The following is a 26,876-nucleotide window of genomic DNA, read 5'->3' on the forward strand; positions in this document are numbered from 1 at the left end:
AATAATTAACTTCCTCTACATAGCTCTGTATAATGATGAAAGTAAATCTTTTGCTCATTCTTTTAATAAGTATAGTTTAAATATGTGTTCCTATATAGAACATACAAAACATAAATTATAAAAAATGCACAAGCAAAGTCACAGTAAAAGGCTTTATTCAAGTGCGATTTCGAAATAATTCAGATCAGATTATCTGTTCCAATCCAGCGGCGGAATGATTCTAGATCATTTAAATAGCGAATCAGGAGCGCGCGCTTGACATTGATCTGTCATCGATCGTCGTGTGCGCAACGTTCGAGTTTTATTTGAATTTGAAATTTATAATAGGAAGTGCGTTATTCTAAAGTCGTTTTTGAAGTGAAATGGACTGTGGGTTTTAGTGGTTTGCAAGTTTTGTGCCATTCAAAAGTAAGTTTTTAGATTTGGTTTTTTTTAGTGAATATTTATATGTAGGATAATATACATTATGTATTATAGGCATCTCTTTGTGCCCAGCAGTGGGACATAAAGACTGTGTATGTGATGTTAAGTTAATATATTACGGCAAAATATTTTTTTAACGTTAAGCATAAAATAAGTAACAGTTACATAATATATCTTTAAATCAATTAGAATGGAATTTCAGAGGCAGGTATAAACGGATGAGAGCCTTAATTTTTTTCTAATTTGTCCGGCCAAGTAGGTGCCTTAGGCAAGTGCAGTCATGAGCAATAATGTACCCACTTCAGGACTCTGTCGCACTAACATATTTGACATTTAGTGAGACTTACAGTGCAATTTGTCAAAAAGTTAATGTGACATGGTACCAAAGTGTATACATATTAATGCTCGTGACCGTACAGGTACTTTACATCTCGTAAACAAAGATGAATGCTCATTGGGTACAAATGAACAACTTTATAATACGTACGTACTTACGTGATTGAGACACTTACAACAATGTCGAAATATCAGGAGTCTTAAGGCCCCAGTGTCCGAATGCAGAACTCAAAATTTGAATATTTTCACCCCTCAGTTAGTACTATTCATAGGCGAAGGACAGGAGTCCTAGTACGGCTTTGAAATAGAGCTATAGCTAATAGAACCATCCCACTCGCGTTAGACAGAGTACTGTGGGGAAGGCAAGAGGGATCATCATCACCAGCCCATTAACGTCCCCACTGCTGGGGCACGGGCCTTCCCTATGGATGGATAGGGAGATCGGGCCTTAAACCATCACGCGGGCCCAGTGCGGATTGATGGTTATTAACGGCCGGGCAGCCGGGGCCAACGGCTTAACGTGCCTTCCGAAGCACGGAGGAGCTCGAGATGAAAACTTTTTTTTTGTGGTCACCCATCCTATGACCGGCCTCTGCGAAAGTTGCTTTACTTCAACGATCGCAGACCGAGCGCGTTTACCGCAGCGCCACCGAGCTCCTCACTGCCTTATTTATTCCTAAAAAGGAGCATGGAGAATGCGACACTAATAAGAGCAAGGCTCTTAAATTAGTGATGATGATGATGAAGACGAAATACGCAAGTAACGAAGTACTAGAAGACAAATGTCTTCAATCCATAATCCATACTAATAATATATAAGCGAAAATGTATGTGTGTGTCTGTCTGTTTGTTTGTTCGTCTTTCACGGCAAAACGGACTGACAAATTGACGTGATATTTTTAATGGAGATAGTTGAAGTAATGCAGAGTGCCATAGGCTATTTTTTTTCTTTCTAACCCCCCACTAAAATGGGGGGTGGAAGTGTGGTGGGCGGACTATTTGTGAGTAACAAAACAATGTGCATTTTTTTTGAAAATCTGCCCTCAATCCCTTTAAATGGGGAGTGAAATTTTATATGGGACTTTTCCCAGTTTTCAAGGTAGGAAGCTAAAATTTGGTAAATTAGGAAATGACAACCGTGCTACCCCGAATTAACGCGAGGGAAGCTGCGGGGAAAAGCTAGTACGGACTTTTCGCAATTTCCAAGGTAGGAAGCTAAAATTTGGTACATTAGAAAGTACAGATTAACGCGAGCAAAGCCGCGGGGAAAAGCTAGTACGTATAAAAACCGCTGATCGTAGGGACAAGATTAAATTGTCCCTTGAGCGTTGTAATACTACCCTTATTAATTTTACGCTTTCAAGGTCTGCCAGACTTTATAAATAAATGATAAGCAAGTCCAATACCCTTCGTAACTAGCTTTATAAGAATTTTACTGAAACAGGAGCGTCAGTTTTCCTTTTAATTATTCATCGCTTTGGTAAAAACATTTCTTATTCCTTTTAAGACATATCTTTATTCTCAGAAAAAGAGGCACGCTATTATGTTGTCAGTGTAGCATTCTCTATGCTACTTTTTAATAGATAGGGCAGTGGTTACCCTCTTGTCTTGCGCCCCGCAGTACTCTGACGCGAGTGGGATGGCGCGGCGCCGGCGCCCAGAGAAGTCTTTTTCAAAGCCGTACTAGGACTATACTTTATTACCTCGGACTAACTTAATCGGACTAAACTGTGTCCCCGAAGGTGAAAGCAGTGGTGCATTATATATAGGGTGTCAAAGACAACGTAACGAATACTAAGGAGGATGATTCAGTGCATTATTCTGAGCTAATATCAAGAGGAATTTGCCGTCGCAAAATGCATGTTTTCATTTCACACAAATTTAATTCAATTTTTTATTCCAAGCAAATGGAATTCTATAGTCTCTGCTTACCCCGGTGGGAAATAGGCGTGAGTTTATGTATGTATGTATGTATATAATTCAAATTTTGACCTGCCCGTTCCTTTCCTTTTCGGCGGATAAGACATTGACAAGTATAACTTAAAATAAAATTAGATAGTGTGTACGTACAGTCATGAGCAATATAATGTACCCACTTATAGGACTCTGTCGCACTAACATATTTCACATTTAGTGAGACTTACAGTTCAATTTGTCAAAAAAGTTAATGTGACATGGTACCAAAGTGTATACATATTAATGCTCGTGACCGTATTGGAATCAATAGAACACAAGCCCGTATTACTGTAAAATAATGTTACTAGAATTGCTAGTTTAACAAAAACAAAATGCAACTCACAAAAATAAAGAAAATGTTGACAACAAAACGTAGTAAAAGTTGTGCCACATAATTAAAAACTCCACATACAGACCGAGTGAAAATTTTCAAGTATTTCAACATACTTAACTTTAATTAAAATAAGAACGCTTTGTCTGACGGAGACAACAAATTTTAGGAGACAGTTTAACATTTATTATATTATAACATATATAACAGCCTCCGTGGTCTAGTGGTTAGAGCGTTAGGCTCACGATCTGGAGGTCCAGGTTCGATTCCCGATGGGGACATTGTCGAAATCACTTTGTGAGACTGTCCTTTGTTTGGTAAGGACTTTTCAGGCTTGAATCACCTGATTGTCCGAAAAAGTAAGATGATTCCGTGCTTCGGATGGCACGTTAAGCCGTTGGTCCCGGCTATTAGCCGTAAAAACACCTCCACCAACCCGCAGTGGAGCAGCGTGGTGGAGTATGCTCCATACCCCCTCCGGTTGATTGAGGGGAGGCCTGTGCCCAGCAGTGGGACGTATATAGGCAGTTTATGTTATATTATACATACGTACCACAAAATACATAATCTCACCGATTTTTCCCACCGGGGTAAATAGAGACTATGGAATTTAATTTGCTTCGATCCTGACATACTTTTCTTGCTTCCTACACTCAATAGTTTCATGTAATACGCACGCCAGTTTAGAGTAAATAGTACTAAACCTTTTATAAGGACATCTCCAACACAGTCTATGTACTTTCTACTAGATATTCTTCTTTATTATACAGAAAAGTAAATATATACGAGGGCTGATTGATAAGTATCCGAAATGAAAATGATAACTTCTAATATAACATAACATAAACTGCCTATATACGTCCCACTGCTGGGCACAGGCCTCCCCTCAATCAACCGGAGGGGGTATGGAGCATACTCCACCACGCTGCTCCAATGCGGGTTGGTGGAGGTGTTTTTACGGCTAATAGCCGGGACCAACGGCTTAACGTGCCTTCCGAAGCACGGAATCATCTTACTTTTTCGGACAATCAGGTGATTCAAGCCTGAAAAGTCCTTACCAAACAAAGGACAGTCTCACAAAGTGATTTCGACAATGTCCCCATCGGGAATCGAACCCGGACCTCCAGAACTTCTAATATTATACACAAAAATGATTTATTTTTCAACATAGCTTCCTTCTACCTCTACACACTTATTCCAGCGCTTCTCTAAAGCTTTTATACCATTTTGGTAGAAGATCCTGTGCAACCCCTCAAAATAGCCGTATATATTTTATTCCATTTTAGTTTTAAAAAGTCTTTCATTTCGGGTACTTATCAATCAGCCCTCGTATTCATTATCTTCTATCAATCATTTGTATTAAATACGACGATTGCTGAAGCATTGTAAACGATTGAATTGCTTCTTCTTCTATCTTATATGTTGTGAGGTGGGTTACCAACCCTATCAACCCTGGTTTCAGGGTTACTACTGAGCCGCCATAGGCCCCTGACGTAACTCAGGTAACCACTACGTACTTACATCAGTAACGTGCCTTCCGAAGCACGGATCATCTTACTTTTTGGACAATAACTTGATCAGCCTGTAATGTCCTAACCAAACTAGGATCACAAAGTGATTTTTGTTATTTGTCCCCACCGAGATTCGGAGCCGGGACCTCCGGATCGTGAGCACAACGCTCGACCACTGGACTAAGGAGGCCGTTTGTATATGTTCTGTAAATAGCATTTTTACAAAATGATCCAGCCACTTACTTTATGGGATGTGAATACGAAAGCAGATATTATCATATCAATATGGAGACCCACACCGACATCAAATATGTTGTCGTTATTGAAGAAAAGGGTCAGAACCATAATTGTTGTCACGTAGCAAATAGCGAGTTGTGAACCTTGGAAATCTGAATAAAACCACCCCCACACATCATCCCATTTTTCACACGGTCCGCTTACCTCACCTGAACATTTGACAGCTCCGGTTTTTACACAAGACTGCCTGTCTGACCTTCCAACCCGCGAAGGAAAACCCAGCACAATACAGCTTATGTCACACACCTCCGAAAATGCATTTCCCGGGAATGTGGGTTTCCTCACGATGTTTTTCTTCACCGCTGAGCACGTGTTAATGATTTATGATCGAAACATGAATTCAAAAACAAATTCGAGAATCATTGGTTTATTGGTTGGGCCTGTGCTGGATTCGCACCTGCGACCTCAACGTGAGAGGCAAGCGTTCTACCAACTGGGATGCCACAGCTTCCAAAAAAAAGCAGAATAAAACATGCTATAGAATAAAGTAGTACAAGCATTTGTAATTTTATTAGAGTTTTTCATCTGTGGCTGTAGATTGCGTACTAATGACTTAGGGCCCTACCACAAAAAGATACTGTGGCGCTGCCAATAAAATGAATGCAGTCTTCTTTTATCGTGTGGGTTGTGAGGTGGAGTACCAACCTCATCAACCCTAAGTAAGTAAGTAAGTAAAATCTTTATTACCTCTACAAATAATAAAACACATGGATACATAAATACATACAAAAATACAATGTTTGTAGAGGCTGGAGCCTAAACTAGGATACCCTGTGTTTTAGGACTCCAGGCCTCCAACCCCAAAAAGTCATGGTCTAGAAAAAATAACAAAATATAAAAAAAATAAAGTTACCCTGGTGTCAGGGTTACTATTGAGCCGCCAAAGGCCCCTGACATTGCCCATGTAACTACTTACTTACATCAGTAAGTATTAACCGGGATCAAGGGCTTAAAGTGCCTTCCGAAGCACTGATCATCTTACTTTCGGACAATCTGGTGATCAGTCAGTAATGTCCCAACCAAACTAGGGATCACAAAGTGATTTTTGTGATATGTTCCCACTGGGAATCGAACCCGGGACCTCTGGATCGCTAGCTCAACGCTCAGCCACTGGACCACGGAAGTCGTTAATGTATGCAGTTATTAAATATATTGAGCATTATAGAGTGTCGGTTTAATGACAATCATCATCATCATCAACAGCCTATATACGTCCCACTGCTGGGCACAGGCCTCCCCTCAATCAACCGGAGGGGGTATGGAGCATACTCCACCACGCTGCTCCAATGCGGATTGGTGGAGGTGTTTTTACGGCTAATAGCCGGGACCAACGGCTTAACGTGCCCTCCGAAGCACGGAATCATCTTACTTTTTCGGACAATCAGGTGATTCAAGCCTGAAAAGTCCTTACCAAACAAAGGACAGTCTCACAAAGTGATTTCGACAATGTCCCCATCGGGAATCGAACCCGGACCTCCAGATCGTGAGCCTAACGCTCTAACCACTAGACCACGGAGGCTGTTAATGACAATACATAGATCTAAATAATTTCGCAAAGATAGGAAGAGGACGCAGTGGTGTAATGGTTAACACGCTCGTTCTGGCTTGACAGTAGCTGCGGGTTCAAGTCCGGTCCGAGTCAGAAATTATTTCGATTTAAAATTTTCTCTTAATATAGCATGTTTTTTCTTTATTCTCAATTAACGATAGGTCCGTGCTTCGGCAGGCACATTAAACCGTTGGTCCCGGTTACTACTCACTGATGTAAGTATGTAGTCGTTACATGAGCCATGTCAGGGGCCTTTGGCGGCTCAGTAATAACCCTGACACCAGGGTTGATGAAGTTGGTACTCCACCTCACGACCCACACGATAAGAAGAAGAAGAAGGATAGATGTGAAGGAAAAACATTACAAATTTTAATAATCTGAAATCATTGTCAAAGATTACCTATTCGAAATCAGAGCAGACACGCGGTAGCAATAACAAGAAGGCAATGATTAGAAAATTGCACTATTCAATGCAATTGAAATTGCACCCAATTGCGTCGCATTCACCCACGTACGTCCACTTTGGAAACTAATCGTGTTGCAGAAATAATAGCTTTGGTCAAAGAGTAAAATAAAAACAACAGACAGGACTTTAGTTAACTATTGTTTTAACACGTTGATGGACAGTAAGCTCATAACCGTTGTACTTAACGTACTAAATCTGACAGAACTGTTATGCACGTCGTATTAAATTTTTCAGTAACGTGAGAACGGTTATCACTGTCTAATTACACAATCAGAATCAATTATTCAACGTAATTATCATGGATAAACTTGTTGAAGGTCAATTTAACATTTTTTGAATTAACGTCATTTCGCACGTGTCATGGCTGAGCAGAAGAAATGACAAGAAACTGCAACAGCAACACATCTTTTAAATCAATGTAGGTATACATTACAAGTTATTGAGTAACTAGGGGAACACATTTAATACCAGGCATTTTTATCATTTTTTTATACATTAAATAAGCTTTACATGAGATATAAATTTATTTTCTGATAAATATACAAAATATAATCCGGTATTTTATCGTAAAAGCGTTTACATAAGCACAAAAAGACGAATTTTATTTACATAATCTACAATTTTGAATAGCTATTCTATTTTTATTCCTTGTATTGTAACTATGCCTTTCATTGAAACTATGAACAGTTTCTCGGAAGTAGAGATTGTACAGTGATTAAACAGATATATTTCTGTGTAAAACGTGTCCGATGCTATAGCCGTCAATATGTATTTTCTACAGCCTCCGTGGTCTAACAGCCTCCGTGGTCTAGAGGTTAGAGCGTTAGGCTCTTGATCTGAAGATCCGGGTTCCATTCCCGATGGGAACAGTGTCGAAATCACTTTGTGAGACTGTCCTTTGTTTGGTAAGGACTTTTCAGCCTTGAATCACCATATTGTCGGAAAAAGTAAGATGATTCCGTGCTTCGCAGGGCACTTTAAGCCGTTGGTCCCGGCTATTAGCCGTAAAAACACCTCCACCAACCCGCATTGGAGCAGCGTGGTGGAGTATGCTCCTTTCCCCCTCCGGTTGATTGATGTTTTTTCATACAAATGTTTTTTCCCGCCAATTCTTGTTCCCGTGAGAATTTCGAGAATTCCTTTCTTAGTGCACCTCTACAGTACCTAAGCTACGTCCCTTCCAAGTTTCAAGTGCCTACGTTTAGCCGTTTAGGCTGTGCGTTGATATGTCAGTCAGTCAGTTTCTCCTTTTATATATTTAGATAGAAGATTATCTCTTCTGACAGTAACTAATCTATGGCGTAAACAGCAAACGGTTTAAAAGTTTATTATTATTGATAGACCAGTCTCGTAACGATAGTTTTAAACTGAAATAACCTGTTGATTATGATAGATGAGCCGTATAAAGTTGATATTAATAAAATACTGGTAATATTTACTTTAATAAGTTTTTATGGAGGTCTGTGTCTATTATAAGAAACAAACATTAAAACCATCCAGTTTCTAAATCTATGAGAAGTAGCCCAAATATTGAAACATAGTTTAGTATTATCTAATCCAAAAGAGATGTTAGCATAATATAATAATGGTGCTAATACTTGTACAGTCATGAGCAATATCATGTTCCCACTTTAGAACCCTGTATTACTATCATATTTGACATTTAATGAGACTTACGGTTTGATTTGTCAAAAAAGTTAATGTGACATGGTTTCAAGGTGTATCTAAGATATTAGTATTCGTGACCGTACACACCATCTAATTTTATTTTAAGTTATACCTGTCATTTTCTTATCCGCTGAAAAAGAAAGGGACGGGTAATCAACAAGCATAAAAGTTATGAAACACACCACTATTTTAGTAAGAAATCTAAAACAACCCTCTAAAATTTACATCGGCCAATAACCCGACAATATTAAGTTGACAGCACACGTTAAACGGGTTGCATACTAGGTAGATACCTATTATATTCGGTCGGGTTATTCATTCATTAACTCACATAACACATAAACAGCCTCCGCGGCACAGGCCTCCCCTCAATCAACCGGAGGGGGTATGGAGCATACTCCACCACGCTGCTCCAATGTGGGTTTGTGGAGGTGTTTTTACGGCTAATGGCCGTGACCAACGGCTTAAGGTGCCCTCCGAAGCACGGAATCATCTCATTAACTCATTCGTCTGAAAATTAACAGTTGTAAATCATCCGTCCCTTTCCTTTTCGGCGAATAAGAAAATGACGGGTCCTTATAACTTAATATAAAATTATAAGAGGATGAGGGGCGCCACTTTGAGATCTCGCACCACCTAAATATTTTGCTATGGCCGCCAGTATAACAAGAGCGTTTGGCAGCTCAATAGCAACCCTAACGCCAAGGTTGATGAGGTCAGTCATTGATCTCACCTACACGAGCGAATTACGAATAATTAAAACATTTTAAATTATTTCACAAACACTGCAGGTCAGTCTAAGATACCGCCCCCTGTCGTACCTGGTTCAAAGGTGCCCATTATACCCGCGTTACCGCGCACTATTGTTAAGGAAACCTGTTGATTCAGGAACGAGCTGGCGCGGGAGTCAATACCGCGGTCCCTCAAGCACCTCTCCAACACGCGAATAAAATCCTTGGCCGCCGAGCACCACACACCAGAAGTCTCGACGGCAAAAGGGACAGAGTTAAAATGTCTTTTTTTCTTCTTCACAGATCAATCAACAATGACAACCAAAAGAATATCACCCATGCACTTTTTCTTCCTACTCCTAACCATTCACCAAATTAGATCTATAGAGGACGGATATCTACGCTACGTCAAAGATGGCTGCTTCTTAAGAGGAGAAGCATTATCTTGTGTCAAGTATAAGGCATTGAAAATCGCCAAGAAGACCATATTTGGTGATGACTTGCATACGAATGAAACTATTCGAGCGAACAGAATGATCAGCTTCGTGCCTTTGGATGAAGAAACGATAAAACAATTGACTGTCAAAGAAGAGGCTGAGGTAAGCTTATCAAATCAAATCAAATCAAATATACTTTATTGCACACAACATACAAAACAAATTAACACAGATGATGATAGAACAATGTGTAAACAAAACAAGCTAAACTGTCACGTCAGCATAAGCCTTAACATCTTGATCAGATGCTTTATACAGCGTTTCGAACGGCCTCCGTGGTCCAGTGGTTGAGCGTTGTGCTCACGATCCGGAGGTCCCGGGTTCGAATCCCGGTGGGGAAAAATCACAAAAGTCACTTTGTGATCCCTAGTTTGGTTAGGACATTACAGGCTGATCACCTGATTGTCCAAAAAGTAAAAAGATCCGTGCATCAGAAGGGACCTTAAGCCGTTGGTCCCGGTTATTACTTACATCAGTAACGGACGTTGACGTTACATGAGTCATGTCAGGGGCCTATGGTGGCTTAGTAATAACCCTGTTACTAGGGTTGATGGGGTTGGTAATCCACACGATAGAAGAATACAGAGTTTCTGTGGCAATGTCTTGTATGGCTGAAAAGTCCAATACGAGAGTGGCAATAGCGTCCGCACGACTGGCTCTTCAGCTGAGGCTGAGGGCTGTAAGATGGTGTAGATAGTGAACTGTAAAGCTAAACTGTAAGATTTAGCATTTCATGATATAAAATAATTGGTGTAGTCAGAGGTGTATCCATCGCCAGATGAACTACACACCGAACTCTCTTACCAACGGAATAGGTGGTGAGTCGTAACACCGTCTATAATGATCGAGCCAACTAATAGATACACCCTGTTCCACTCTAATCCACTGGCCAAATCCATTAATGGATTAGATTACGCTTTTAAGTACACTCTAATCCACTCCTATAGACTCCTCCACTGCATATCCTATTCTAATAAGTAGTTGTGTAAGTACAACACGCCTTATTCCGCATCCTACTTTTAATTTACTCCGTCCGTCCAAAGGTTGTCTGGAAGAGATCGCTCTCAGCGATAAGGCCACCTTTGCGCACATTATTTTATAAGACTGTTTTGTATTGTTTTTATGTTGTGTGCAATGAAGTGTTTTTAGTTACTTACCTACAAATTCCTGGATTAGAGTGTACTTAAAAGAGAAAACAAATCCATTGATGGATTAGAGTGTACTTAAAAGCGGAAACAAATCCATTGATGGATTAGAGTGTACTTAAAAGCGTAATCTAATCCATTAATGGATTTGACCAGTGGATTAGAGTGGAACAGGGGAAAGTGTCTTACTCTTCTCTAAATCTCTAAGTCTTTTTGTCCTCCAGGTCCTGGCAGAAGAACCAAGAAGCATTCTCTCCGAGTGGACAGAACTAGCAAAGTACTTCATGAAATTGGTTAAAGAATTCTTCAAGATGAAAGGACTGAGGGTCGACCTTCCAGAAGGCGCGCGGACCATTGAAGAGACGGACCTTGAAAGCACGGACAATGAAGATGGTGAGTTTTTATTCTTCCTAATTCAGTATAACCATTACTAGGGTCTTAGTCAAGTCAATAAGTCGATTATGACAATCGACAGTGACTGTGATAAAAATGAATGGGTTTGACTTAATGTATTTATTGACATTTCAAGATTCGGATCTTTCAAGACGTAAATAAATCTAACAATCGATCAATCAATGAGGGATTTTCGTTTTTTTATTTTTATCTTAGCTGCTGGACAGATGGCGCTGAACTTAGTAAGTTATTACATGGAACTGAACGTTATATTATTTAGAATAGAATAGAAATAGAATAGAAATAGTTTATTAAAAAAGGGCGCCACACGCAAAAAAAAGACAACAACATCATATCTCCACTAAAACAATCACGAAAAAGCAAGACAGATGTTTGTCGAAATGATTATAAGGTGGTGGTGGACGTCCTAAGATAAAAGGGCCTCACTCAGCACAAGTCGCGGCGTGAACCACGACGCTGATATTATGTGGACCCTGTTGGGTGACGCACGAACATCGTGTTCCATAAACATAAATATTTGTGTTTTTCTTTTTGAAATCATAAAACTAAACGTTCATGTCACATTGATTATGTTTTGAAATAAACAAATAATGAAGAAATAAAACAGAATCTTATCAGAATGTCCATAGGGAATGAAAATAAGAAAAATTATTTGTCTCGTTTATGTCCTAAATTAAATAAAAGTTTTTTTTTATCATTGGTTAGTTGATAAGCGCCATCTAACGAGGTCTTGAGAACTTAACTTTTTTCTTAATTTTAAAAAGGAAATCCTCCCATTTGTTTCTATTCGACTTTATCCAAGATTTTGAATTCAAGTTTGGATCATAAAAGTAATAATTAAAAATAAACACAGTTTTCGAAATCTGTCTAATAAAAAGTAAGAATAACTATAATTTTGTCGAATACAATGTTAAAATCGAAACTCTGAAGAGAATGTAAAAATGAAACTTTGAAAACTGATAAAACAAGTTATTTTAAATGTTTACGCGAAAATTTACTAGAATCCGTATAAGTTTGTGAATATCTTTATGTCAAAATATCACATTTCCATCGAAGCCAACAAATACAGAAGGTATTTTTTTATTTAAACCTTTAAAGAAAAAGTAATCTGAATAAGTTAAAACTTATTAACTCTGGGAATTGGATACGAGAGTTTAAAAGTTAAACTAATCACTGTTTTAGACACCGATAATTCTTTTATCGTGTGGCTTATGAGGTGGATTACTAACCTCATCAACCATGGTGTCAGGGTTATTAGTGAGCCGCCAAAGGCCTCTGACATGACTCATGTAACGACTACTTACTTAGTAAGTAGAAACCGGGACGGCTTAACGTGCCTTCCGAAAAAAAAATGTTTTTATTATCAAAAATAATATAAAAAGAAAGAAGGAATATGTTTGAGGTAGGGTACAATAATTTATTAGTTTTTACAAATTGAACAGGGGTTCTCAAACTAGGCGGAGCCTGTATCTTGGGAAACCGTGGACAATGGGATACAAGTCTTGTAAGGTTGACGCAAAACTTGCCAACAATAATAATAACCACAGGAAACTTATAATATAAATATAAAAATGAATAAGAATAGGTTACATCTGCTCGAGCTCGAGGAGCTCGAGGAGCTCGGTGGCGCAGCGGTTAACGCGCTCGGTCTGCGATTGTTGAAGTAAAGCAACTTTCGCAAAGGCCGGTCATTGGATGGGTGACCACAAAAAAAAAGTTTTCATTTCGAGCTCCTCCGTGCTCCTGCCTAGCAGTCGTTAATAACCATCAATCCGCACTGGGCCCGCGTGATGGTTTAAGGCCCGATCTCCCTACCCATCCATAGGGAAGGCCCGTGCCCCAGCAGTGGGGACGTTAATGGGCTGATGATGATGAGGTTACATCTAAGTATTGGAGTGTGGGTATGTAAGATGTGTGCGCAAGTGAGGGTGATTATGAATATGTGTGGGAGTTAGTGTTTGTCGTACTTACATAAGCACGGATCATCATCACTACATAGTATAAAACAAAGTCGCTTTTTCTGTCCCTATATCCATATGTACGCTTAAATCTTTAAAACTACGCAACGGATTTTGATGCAGTTTATTTTAATCGATAGAGTGATTCAAGAGGAAGGTTCATATGTATAATAACATCCATTAAATAGTGGAGGAAAACTGTTATTTTTGAAATCTTTAATGTGATGTAGTAAATAATTTCATTTTATTTATCCTCAGCATTGCACCCGACCGAAGCCGGGACGGGTCGCTTGTATCCGATAAATTATAATAATTACAGTTGTCAATATTATAATTGACCTGGTCTGTTTTTTGGCTTTGGATTAGGTACCTATCTTTATTAACAGTCATATTATGTCATAAGGACACCATCGTTATGCAACAAGGTCGCTTTAAGATTGCTTGAGGTAACTTATAAAACTGATAAGTGTGAAGAAACTCATATAGAAGAATAATATTTCCAGCAGTATACTTGACCAGAATTTACTTCGAGTTGGAAGACTTTCCTTAAGGCTTAGAAGGTCAGATGTCAGTAGTTCCTGTAAAAAATCGCCACCTGTCTGTCTACTCCTTCAGATTAGTCAAGCATACCTTCAAAATAAATGAGGATAATCGCAAATTTGCTGTGAAATTGAGACAAAAATTCGTGGCAAACTTTGTTCTCTGAATACCACAGGAGTCATTTTCGCAAGAAAGCGTTTTCACGCATAATTTCGCGATTATTTCAAATCTCTTCGGACATATTTTTAGGGTGTAAAAGACCCTTATGCCTGGGGTTTGGTGATATAGGAGGCTATAGGCAAATGTGTAAAGAGGGATAGAGCTTTATGTTTGCACAGGACATTAAACACTGTCTGCTTAAATTTCTCATGTAGCTTCGTACATAATTAATCCCTTTTTGGGGCGATTAAGGCCACAGGTTATAAGACACTTTCGCAATTAAAAGTCTTATGATGGATTTCATTTTTAATACTAACGGCTAAGGTGTGAAATTCTCTTGTACAATCTGGGCCAAGATGGCCGAGTGTAGGAATGGTAGGCCGAATAAAACGTAACGTAAAAGTGTGGGAAAGAGAGAGCGAAGAGTGAGCGGGAGAGAAGAGAGGATTGCGGAATGACAGGGAAACAGCAGACGGTTGTTTTCAAAATGGAAAATGAATTTAATTAATAAAACGTTTTAAATAAACAACGAGTAAAAAAATATAATCCTCTTCTCACAATTAATCCAAATCAGTCAAATGAAATATAACTTTATCTATAGCACATAACTAAATTTAAAAAATCAGACATAACACATGAATACAGTACGATTTGAGCGGCCTTATTGCTCTAGAACTTCTTCTGCGGCAAACCTACCATAAGTCACGTCAAAAAAAAGCGCTGAGCTTTTTCACCCAGCCAACAACACATTGCATTGTGGACTGGATACACTAATTAAAATGTTCGTTTGCTAACCGTCACAATGGATATCGGATTCCTTCATCTTATATCGTGTGGGTTGTGAGGTGGATTACCAACCTCATCAACCCTGGTGTCAGGGTTACTATTGAGCTGCAAAATGCCCCTGACATGACTCACGTAACGACTACGTACTTACTTCAGTAAGTAGTAACCGGGACCAACGGCATAACGTGCCTTCCGAATCACGGATCTTACCTTCGGACAATCAGGTGATCAGCCTGTAATGTCCTTAACAAACTAGGGATAATAAAGTGATTTTTGTGATTTGTCGTCACCGGGATTCGAACCCAGGACCTCAGGATCGTGAGCCCAACGCTCAACCACTGGACCACAGAGGTCGTTATCCAGTATCAGATTCCAATATAAATAAACAGGTTTCTCCTAGAAAATAAGAACAGCAAAAGCTGCCAACGGATTTTTCTATTTACCGACAAACATTTACGACTCCATAACAAGTATGCTTGGTTTGAAAATACGATCAAGTCGAAATCAGTTTTGGAGAGAGAGTGAAAACTTAATATCCGGGCTGGTTTCTTGAGCGATTTGATTTTGTTTTTACAGACGAGTAGATTTAGTGTGTACCTACTTATTTCTTTTTTATAGGTTTTTATTTTTTATTTTGACGTGACTTATTGTAGATTTGCCGCAGGTGGCATTAACTACTTGGCCGGACAAATGGGGAGTGCTGAAGGCTCTCACCCGGTACAACGTTTAAGACAACAGGCCTGAGGGTGGCCAGTTAGGCGCGAACCTCGGCTCAGGGCGTCGTCGTCTGAGAGGGAAAAAAATATTTGAAAGAATTAATCGACTCTAGTGGATCGATAGCGATAAGCGCTGATTAAGGGAATTTTTATATGCTAGTGTCTATCCCGTCAAATCAGTTACTTTTTACTAAACGTCAAAACACGAAACTACTATGGAATTGTATGAAAAAGTACACTGTGACGTCATAGAAAGACGTGACAAAACGTCGGACTTATTACTACGTTTTTCTTGATTAAAATTCATAAAAAAAGTTAAATAGAAAAAAAGATTATGTTTTTCGTTATTTTTAGGTCTGTCTTTATTTAGTAATAAGAATTTCATAATTTATGTTGAATCTAGTACACAACCCATTTATGTTACACCACAATATAAAATTAAGCACACTTAAGAAAAGTTTCGATATACCTGCAACTTTAAACGCACACAATACTGGCCATAATTACGTAAAGTAAAAAGAAGACAATCAAGTTTTCAAATTTAGAAGAACAATTGAAATTAAAATTTAAAAACATGAATCTATGAAACAAGAACAAACCTAAAACTACGTATTGCAAAATAAAACCTGAAAATAGGTACGAAGATAAAAGTGAATTGTATTGTGTGATAATTTCCAGCATTTTACTTTTGAATTAGTTAAATGTATTTACATGAGTAAGTACTTGAAATATCAAAACAAGATTTCTTTGCTTATGTCACTTATGAGTTGTTTATTGACGTGTGCTCGATAAATTTGACGCCTGTCGATTACACGTCCCTTTCTATTTCGGCGGATAAGAAAATGACAGGTATAACTTAATATAAAATTAAATAGTATGTACTGCGGGCTTAGCACCGTAAGCGCGCGACTCTTTCTCGTCGCGACAGAGATCAGCTGTCTCTTTCTGTGCCGTACTGTGAGAGAGTGACGGGTGACGTATGTCGAGGCGAGAAAGAGTCGACGCTTACCATGCTAACTGTAATCAGCACATTTGTATAAATGATATTCTTATGATGCTACTTCTATTTTACTTCTGTAGATACTTAAGCACAACAAACAACAAACATAGAGATGTTTGTCTGTACGTCTGTAGCGAGATGTTTTTCGCCAAACATTTGCATTGTCTCCGTAGCTCGAGGGCAGGAAATGGGTCAGAAATTGATTGGTTACAAATTGCCAGTCTACTTTGATTTACGCGGCCATTTTTATTAAAATACGTAAACAAAGTAAACACACTTATCTCTACTAGAAAGAATGTATAATGTAAAACCTATAGGCAGACGTAAACGACAAAAAAGTTTAAAATCAACTTTTTACTCTTCTTTTCTCGTGTGGCTGATATCAGTTGGCCTCATCAACTCTGATGTCAGGGTAACTATTGAGGCAAAATGCATGGTTCCTCTTCTCCTCAGCCATAACACCTTGCGAAAGAGATTTAAAAATGTTACATTGACCTTCAACAAGTTTATCCATGATGATAACGTTCAATAAATGATTCTGATTTCTCCTCATGTAACAACTACATAGTAATTGGGGCCGACTGCTGTTTGGCCAGCCAACAGCGTCCGTGGTGTAGTGGTTAGAGCTTTGGGCTAACAATCTGGAGGTCTGGGTTTGATTCCCGATGGGGACATTGTAAAAAACACTTTGTGAGACTGTTCTTTGTTTGGTTTACATAGCAGGCTTGAATCACCTGATTGTCCGAAAAAGTAAGATAACTCCGTGCTTCGGAAGGCACGCTGAGCCGTTGGCCCCGGGTTACTAGACCAAACACCTCCACCACCCCGCAGTGGGGAAGCGTAGTGGAGTATGCTCCATACTCCCTCCGGTTGATTGAAGGGAGGCCTGTGCCCAGCAGTGGGACGTATATAGGCTGGTTCAAATGCAAACTTAATGTTATTTCGTTAATAGTGATTACTTATTTACAAAGTCTGTAATATTGGTTTACTAATATCAATATCTTCATTACCTTATTAAACATTTTTTTCGGTCTACTTCGAACCGGTGTGCGTGTATGAAACGAATTGAAACGATTGATGGATGTGAAGGAAGCAAGTGAAGTGTGTCAGGATCGAAGCAAATGGAATTCTAAATTCTCTGGTTACCCCGGTGGGAAATAGGCGTGATTTTATGTATGTATGTATGTTTTCATACTTACTTCTAAATACTGTTAAAAGTGTATGTTTAAGCTTACCGCACGCAACTTATTAATTAAAAACTTTACTAAATTCTTGATTGCGGTTACTTGCCTCATGATATTATCTCTACAGAAAACTGACCAGCGTGGACTAGTGGTTAGAGCGCTGAGCTCACGATCTGGAGGTCCTTGTTTAATTCCTGATAGGGACAATGTTGAAATCACTTTTTGAGTCTGTCCTTTGTTTGCGGAGAACATTGCAGGATGAATCACCTAATTTGTCCGAAAATATGATGGTTCCGTACTTCGGAGGGCACGTTAAGACGGTGGTCTTGGCATCCAACCACAGTGACGCAGCGTGGAGGAGTATACTCCATACTCCTTCCGTTTGATTGAGGGGAGTTATGTGACAGTGTGATTTTGTGTTTGTACGAATATCTGAGCTTTTAAACTACACATCTTTCAGTAATTAGTTTTAGGTTGTTAGTTTAGTTGGTTAGTTAGTTGGTTTAGTGTAATAGAAGTTAGTTTTACGATATATTTCATAGTTTATCGACTAGTTGACTAGCTATACCCCACGCTCATAAAATTTGCAGTTAATAATCTAGGAGTTGGTATTCAAAGGCAGCATGCATACCACTAGGGTAACATCTTTTATTTGCCAACATGCATATTATTTGTTGCCAGTGTTGCCATGGTATCCCAAACTTTACCAATTTGCATAAATAGCAAGCTAAGTCATAGAATAAGGAATTATACTCCACTCCGATTTCCACTAGCGGCCGAGCTAGGTTTCCCTCACCAACCTTTGCCAGGTATTAGCCATAAAAGAGTTGGGTACGGGACGGTGCTACAACAACGGATATAAACTACAGTACTTATATGAAAGAAAGAAAGAAAGAAACGTTTATTATAAAGGGACACCACAGTAACAAATACAAAACAAATAACAAATATATAATTTAAAACACGGAGTAACACACAACTTACAATCAAACAAAACAATAAAAACAACATACACGCACCCCCATACAGTTTATGTTTATCCATAGCGCTCCTCCAGTAGTTAATGCCATTGGCGGGACCTCGATATACAGGGTGTTAGTGACATCGTAACGAAAACTTTGAGGGGTGATTGAGGCCATGATTCTGAGATGATATCAAGTGGATTTTTCCGTCGCAAAAGTATGGAACGGAAAATAATTTAAATAAGCTCTAAAATTTTCATGACTTCTCCAACAGGAAATTCCACTTGATATCGACTCAGAACCATGGTCTGAATCATCCCCTTCAGTATTCGTTACGGTGTCACTAACACCCATACCTGCTTGTATGGCTACCGTATGTACTTGTATGGGGTGTAAGTGTCATCGTAACGAATATTGAGAGGGATGATTCATCTGATTATTCTGAGTTAATATCAAGTGGAATTTTCCATCGCAAATGTATACAATTGAAAATAATTTAAAAAAACTAAAAAAAAAATCATGAATTTTGCGACGGAAAATTCCACTTGATATTAACCCAGAATCATGGTCTGAATCATCCCCCTGAGTATTCGTTACGATGTCACTAACACCCTGTATAATACGATAGATCACGTCAAAAACTATATTATTAGTGCAAATTTTACCAGAAGGCAACTTAAATGTACAGTTGGTATTCATTATTTCCTTAGAATTATCCTGGTTTCACTGAGTCCGTTTAATGAAGAATAGACAGGTCCGGTTTTTTACAGAAGCGACTGCCTGTCAAATTTTTCAACCCGAAGAGAAACCAGCTCAATACAGGTTAAGTCACATACCTCCAGAACACATTTCTCGCAAATATGGATGTCATATCACTGCTAAGCCCATGATAATCTTTTCACCAAGTGAGAGCCCTCAGCGCTACCCATTTTTCCGGCCAAGTAGTTTATATCATTTTCGGTAAATATAACATAGGTCACGTGAAAAAAAAAAACGAAAAAGACATTGATAAATCTAATCATGTTCATGAATTTGTATTGAAGTCCTAACTATCAGAGACCCGTTTTTTATCTACCAACTTTCTCATAATTTGGTCCAGACTATTTTAAACTTCCAATATAAGTTAGAGTTTAAAATAACTAATTAAAATTAGGCTTAATCGCGGTTCCGGTCAGGCGAATTTAAATCCAATAGTTAGATAAAATAAGGTTACAGTCTATAGAATTGTGGTCAGTTTGATTTTTACTACTGTAGGTGACCACAGGCTGCGCATTACTTCGGCAGTGTCCGTTATAAAATTCTAAGTAACCGTCCGCTTAGTCGATTCAGAATTGCATCAATAGTAAATATCGTATCGATATTTATACAATACAAATACACTTTATTGCACCAAGATAAAAATAAATAATTACAAAAAGACTCTTAACTAAGTAAATGGCAAATGGCGGCCTTATCGCTTAAAAAGGTTTCTTCCAGACAACCATAGGGTGAGGAAAAATGTGAAAAAATTAAAAGATTGTGGGTACAGACTATAAGTACAATTTACCAATAAATACATGCAAATAAATATATAATTATGATACTTACAAATATATATACCTGACAAATAAAATATATATACTTACAAATATATATACATAACCTAACATAATATACCTACTTATATTTCAAGCATACAACTTAAGAAAATATAATAAACAATCACAAATTTTGATCAGCCCTTCTAACATGCGCAATGTGATAACATTACAGATTGAATCGATAAGTTTTGTTGCAATCGATAAGTTTCAGTCATTTTCCCTAATATGCGCACCAGGATTTTAAATTACCTTCACGATTAAGGTTAAAGACATTTTGTAAAAACAAAATAATTTTATATTTGGCAACATGCATACTTTTCGTGTTGAATTCTTTATCAAATCCAATCACGTCAATTTAAGCTAAAAGACTAATCTTAGCTCATTTTTCCTTATTAAAAGATAAAAGTGACAGTAAGGATTACGCAGATGTATCAAAAGTCTACAGAACTTTTGGTTTTGTATACGGACAGTGATATGCCGTTTCGGGGAAAATTCCCAAAGTGGGAATATTCTTATTGTAAAAACTCTTTAGTATTTTTTATAAGTTTTTATCTGCCTAAACGCTAGTTAATAAACTTTTTACACGACTATAATATCTCTCGTCAAGTATGTCAGCTGCAAGAAATCCTTTTGTTAGAGATAAGCTTGCCTGTTCTGTTTGTTCTCTTTGTCTGTTTTATTGTGTAGAATTATTTGTTTATACAAATAAACATTCCCGAGAACGGCACGCGACACAATTCCTGCGATTGGCGATAACGCAATGAATAGGGCGCCCGCCACGTCATACTTTTTGTAGGACAGATAATCGGGACAATTTTTCCTCCGATTCTTATGCCTGATTTTGTGGCCGACTCATTTCCGAACGTTCCATTTTTAAACGATAATCGGATCGGTCGGGATGCACCGATTTTATTTCTGACCGACTGTTTGTAGAACGTGGGCGTTGCACTATTGCGAGCAGTACTGTAGCAGAGTACAAACTCTGCACATACTGGCCTTTCGTTCTGCCCGTCAATCATTTTAAATTACGAAATTCTCATTCCATTCCGCATTTTCTTTCATTTTACACTGGCGGTTTGCATCCCCGACCTTCATAAGAACAACATAAGTATATTAAATACTGTTTAGATCTGGCCGTGTCGTCTAATTCTTGATTCGTTTGTGAATTGTTATTAATAAACTATATATACGTATATGTATATATATTCCTGCTTGCCGCTTGCTTCTAATTTATCATCACCAATCATTCCTCTACTCTGCCGGCACGTCGGGATACCGTCCTCATCACCCATCGTGACGCAGTACTTTTCTCCTACAAAAAGTCAGTCGTCAATTGTCTGACGTGGGCGGGCAGCCTTATACCCTAAGGTTGCCTTTGTACGTCTTCTATCTTACTTGTATACTGGTCTTTCCTTATGTTATTGTACTTGAATGTGAAGTATGACAATAGCCCCGATTCCTGCAGACACCTCGTAATTTTACTTTAAGCTGTCATTTTCTTATCCACCAAAAAGGAAAGGGACGGATGATTGACGGCTCTTAATTTTAGGAAGAATGAGTAAATGAATGAATAACTCGGGCAAATCAAAAAGGTATCTCGCTGGTATGCAAACCATTTGACGTGTGCTGTCAACATAATTATGTAGGGTTATTGGCGAATGTAAAATTTTTAGACGGTTGTTTTAGATTTGTGCTAAAAATTGATGTGTGTTCTATGGAACACACATCAAATCAAAATCAAATTTTAAGTCAAATTTTAAGCTTGTCGATTTCTCGTCCCTTTCCTTTCCGGCGGATAAAAAAATGACAGATATAACTTAAAATAAAATTAGATGGTGTTTACAGGAATTAACACCAATGTACTATTTTTCATACTTCGTCTGACTCAACTGAAGCGATGTGCGTAACCACAACATGACACTTTAACCTATTTATCATTGTAACAAATGCACGCGCAGTGCCAACTTTGTTTGCGTTTGTTTGAAATTAATGTTTTGTATTGAGAATTTACATCTAGATTTTCAGTTTCCGTTTTTGCTGTCCATGAATTATGTTTTTAATGACTGTGTTGCGACAAACATTTCTACGGAATGAGAATATCATTCATCTGCTACTTTCACATAATAAATACATGAGCTTACGACTACATCCTAATTGGGGTAGTAAGAAGTACAAGATGAACTGGGATGAACCCACACGTCACCCGTTAAACCGGACCTGTCAAATTTTCAGCTAGGGCGCTAATGCTAGAGAGATGATGTTTGACTCGTGGGCCTTAGCCAATAATTTTCAAATTTATTTTCGTGTTCACGTTTTGATCGTAAATGATTACCACGTGCTCAGCCGTGAAGGAAAACTTTGTAAAACCCATATTCCCGAGAAATCCGTTTTGTAAGTATGTGACCTAACCTGTCTCTCTCTTTATTTAAGAGCTGCGCTCTTGTCGGTGGAGTAATCGCCATTCCTCTTTTCTTCCCGCCAATTCCTTCACCTCCTGATACGACACGACGACCTGCACCTTTTCTTTTGGCCTTTTTTATCGGGCTGGTTTTCCCTTCGTGGGGTGGAAGGTCACACAGGCCGTCGCTTCTGTAAAAACCGGACCTGTTAAATCTTCAGGTTAGGTATGTGGCGTCTGTAGAAAACGAAATAATGTCAACTCCGTAGAGGTGATGATAAACACTTTTTTTTTTCTTTTTTATAATCTCAGCTTGTCACGTTCCTCAGTTAAGATTGTGGTCAAACATCGATAGAGTTTCGATTAAAAAATTCAAGTCAAAGAAAGTTAAGAACATCATTATAAACTCTTAATAAAATGGAGTTAAAGCTATCAGACTCCAACGAACCCTTTCATAGTGAAACCTCAGTCGTAAAGTATTTAAAACCACAACTTTCTACGGTTTCCACAAATACCCACAACAACTGTTCTGTCCAGCAAACGAGAAGGTTCGGCATGACAACCGCGCAGCGTGAGACGCGAAACAAGGGCTTCGGTCGATAAACACAGCAAATGCTCTCTACGTAGTGTAGACGTCGACCGGCTGTATTGTTCGAAGCCCTCGATATAATTCTATCCGTGCGCGGCGTTGTTACCATGCCGCGAGTGCTGGTATAAATTGACTTCAATAAGTAAACATAGATTCTATAACAGAAAGCAGAACCGCTTTGCTGCACACACAGAAAAACAAAGATACAGAAACAAAGGAGAAATGAAAAATACAAAAGGTGGCCTTAGGGTGTAGTGGAAATATCTCTTTGATGAGTTTTGTTTTTACAGCATGCGCTTAGAGAATCTCGAAAAGAGTAAGTAAATTAAATCGAAAAGTCTGACTTGGACGGGAACGAGCGTGTCAGGTATATATTATATTTCGTATGGCACATACACATACACACACACACACACACACACACAGACGGCGATATGGCTCACCACCACACCACTATCACGTTGGTCTAAGAGAAAGCTCGGTGAGGTGTGGATACTTGGTTCATCTTGCGATGGATGTACCTCGGACTGCCCTAATTGGAATATACTCGTCTGCTTAAATAAATAAAGCAATCTAAGTATGTTTTTTCATTATCAGGCTAAAAGGAAATCAGAACTCAATTTTGGGTTCGTTTCGTTTTAAATTGAAAGCGTTCTATTGACATCGTAGCCGACTCATTTTGCTGTTTTCCGGTAAAAATGAGTAATTAATTCAGATGTGACCGCACTCGACCCGCTATGGTTCCATTAGACCGTTGATAATGGTTCATATTGGGTTGATTGGTGTGAAGAGTAGCGTCATCTGAATCTATCGCGGACGCCGTGCTAGGGCGAGACGGCGCCGCTAGAAAGGGACGGAGCTAGGCAGTACTATTATAGCGACACGGCACTAATGTTAGAGTAGGACAGCAAATGTAGATAACACGCACTGACTAGCTAGTTGCGAACTCAAAAGTACTACTTAAGGATCGCGATCGCGCCGAATCAACACGCTTGGAATTCGAAACGAGTTCTTCAATTGATCCAAGATCCCGATTCTGAACATACTCATAGAATCGGTTCCAGTTTTTATGCCCATACGAACATAGCAAATACATCAGAAAATGTTGAAATCACTTTGTGGTATGAACACGACATGGCACATATTCACCTTTTTTGACGTGACTCAAGTTGAGTCACTCAACACAGGGTGTTAATGACATCGCAACTAAAACTTTCAGAGATAATTTAGATCATGATTCTGAGTTGATATCAAGTGGAATTTTCCGTCGCAAAAGTATGGTACTTACTGATAATAATTAAAAAAAAACACTAGGAAATACACGTGTGTAAGTAAATCACTTGATATCAATTATACAGTGTGTAACGGGGGTATCAAGCCGTAAGAGGATCAAACTATACCTTATATTTTGTAGAATTCTAAGCAAAATTTCAATTAAGATAAAGTATACTTTTGATACTTTCAGAAAAATAGCATGTAAACAAATGTGGCATAGCACTATTGAGATCACTGTTCTTAATCTACTCACACACATTCACTTCAAACTATCATTGGCGCTACAGTAAACTCCTTGCGAATTTATTAAATGAAGCACATCACATCAGACAGCCTCCGTGTTCTAGTGGTTAGAGCGTTAGGCTCACGATCTGGAGGTCCGGGTTCAATTCCCGATGGGGAAATTGCCGAAATCACTTTGTGAGACTGTTTGGTAAGGACTTTTCAGGCTTAAATCACCTGAATGTCCGAAAAAGTAAGATGAGTCCGTGCTTCAGAGGGCACGTTAAGCTGTTGGTCCCGGCTATTAGCCGTAAAAACACCTCCACTAACCCGCAGTGGAGCAGCGTGGTGGAGTATGCTCCATACCCCCTCCGGTTGATTGAGGGGAGGCCTGTGCCCAGCAGTGCGATGTATTTAGGCTGTTCATGTAATTCACATATGAACTTAGACGGCCAATATTCTCGCGTGTCATTCGTAGATAGTATCAGAGTTGGCACACTTCAGGTGCTCCTGTTCCGTTATACTCTGCATAAGAGCTTAACAATACATGAATTCAAACGCGTAAAGTCTAACGGATTTTCTATTTTATGAAACTAACAAATATTCGAATTTCACAAAGCAGAAATTCCTCATGGTTCGTGTATAGTGTCAATATTGTATATTTCATTGATAGTAGTAATCATGTTTCGTACAATTCGTACAAAGCGGTACCTTGCACCTACTAACACTTATTTTCTTTTATGTTTGACTAGTTATTTTATGAATCGTCATCATTAATTTCTCAATCGCGCTCTTATCGGTGTATTCTCCATGCTACTTTTTTAGGGAAAAATAGGGCAGTGGTTTCATGCCTTCCGCTCCGCAGTACTCTGTCTGATGCGAGTGGAATGGCAAATATAATACAAATTATTAATTACTATCACATCTATAAATATAGAACCATCAAAAGCAAATTCATAAGTAGGAACCGATTTGACAAATCAACCCACTAACCTTTTAGATGTGGCTGTATCGAAATAATCGGGTTGTGAGAATCGACCCCCGCAGATGTCCGTTTCACGGAAATAATTACTATGTAATTGAATTCAAACAATCTAAATTTCCGTGCGTGAAATGAAACGTCACGGGTTGTGGTTCGGCGAACCGATGGAGAATATTTGGAAGTTGTTTGTTTAAGACTAAATGAATTGGAACGTAGAAATGTTATCAGAAAAATAATATATTAAAAAGCGAATTGTTTTTCATTCCGTGTATTATCCCGTTTCTCTGCTGATCTCTCTGTCTTTTTTATTTTTTTATTAATAAAAAAAAACATGAACATAATAAGAGACTTTAAACGATACAGATCATTACTAAACTCAATATGGGTTTGTCTCAACGCAAAAAATAATTTAAGGTGGTATTTATTAAGTAATCTCAGCTGAAACTGCCCTCAATATAAATCATCATCATCAGCCCATTAACGTCCCCACTGCTGGGGCACGGGCCTTCCCTATGGATGGATAGGGAGAACGGGCCTTAAACCACCACGCGAGCCCAGTGCGGATTGACAGTCATTAACGACTGCTAATGCAGTCGGGACCAACGGCTTAACGTGCCTTCCGAAGCACGGAGGAGCTCGAGACGAAAACTTTTTTTTTGTGGTCACCCATCCTATGACCGGCCTTTGCGAAAGTTGTTTAACTTCAACAATCGCAGACCGAGCGCGTTTACCGCTGCGCCACCGAGCACCTCAATAAAAATCTGTAAAAATCTGGAAATAAACGTGTTAATGTTTATCTGTTTCAGGCCGTGGCAGGAGAAAGAAGCTCGCCTTAATAGTGCCTCTGCTAACTCTACTGGCAGCCGTAAAGGCGAAGTTACTACTCATCCCGATTCTACTATCAGTGCTACTAATTAAGAAACTTCTACTAATTGGGGCTCTGCTACTACCCAGTCTTCTAAGCACGTTGAAACATTGCAAGGTGAGACATTAGGTACATACCTGTCTTTTTCTTTTTTTATTCTGTATTATTTTGTAATCGAATGAGGGAGTTTCCAGTTCGCAAAAAACAAGATGGCGTTATGCAGCTTTAACGTGATAATTACCTATTTTCTCGTTACTCGGGTACATAATTATTCCAAAATAAAATGTAATGGCAGAAGCATAATTATATAAAAATAATTATTGCTTGATATGTATC

At 38.7% G+C, this 26,876-nt stretch overlaps 1 protein-coding gene across 1 annotated transcript in view; it reads left to right on the top strand.

Annotated features, from left to right (window-relative positions):
• The first annotated feature begins 281 nt into the window (after positions 1-281).
• Positions 282-26,876, top strand: part of LOC126377186 (uncharacterized) — a 32,956-nt gene continuing 6,361 nt past the window's right edge. Inside the window, exons 1-4 of the mRNA XM_050024881.1 lie at positions 282-408; positions 9,572-9,867; positions 11,135-11,303; positions 26,482-26,657. Coding sequence (XP_049880838.1) covers positions 9,583-9,867; positions 11,135-11,303; positions 26,482-26,657 — 630 coding nt within the window. The 5' untranslated portion in view covers positions 282-408; positions 9,572-9,582. The remainder of the gene's footprint in view (positions 409-9,571; positions 9,868-11,134; positions 11,304-26,481; positions 26,658-26,876) is intronic.

Source organism: Pectinophora gossypiella, chromosome 22 (genome assembly GCF_024362695.1).
Source record: "Pectinophora gossypiella chromosome 22, ilPecGoss1.1, whole genome shotgun sequence".
In the NCBI taxonomy this organism is placed as follows: Eukaryota; Metazoa; Arthropoda; class Insecta; order Lepidoptera; family Gelechiidae; genus Pectinophora; species Pectinophora gossypiella.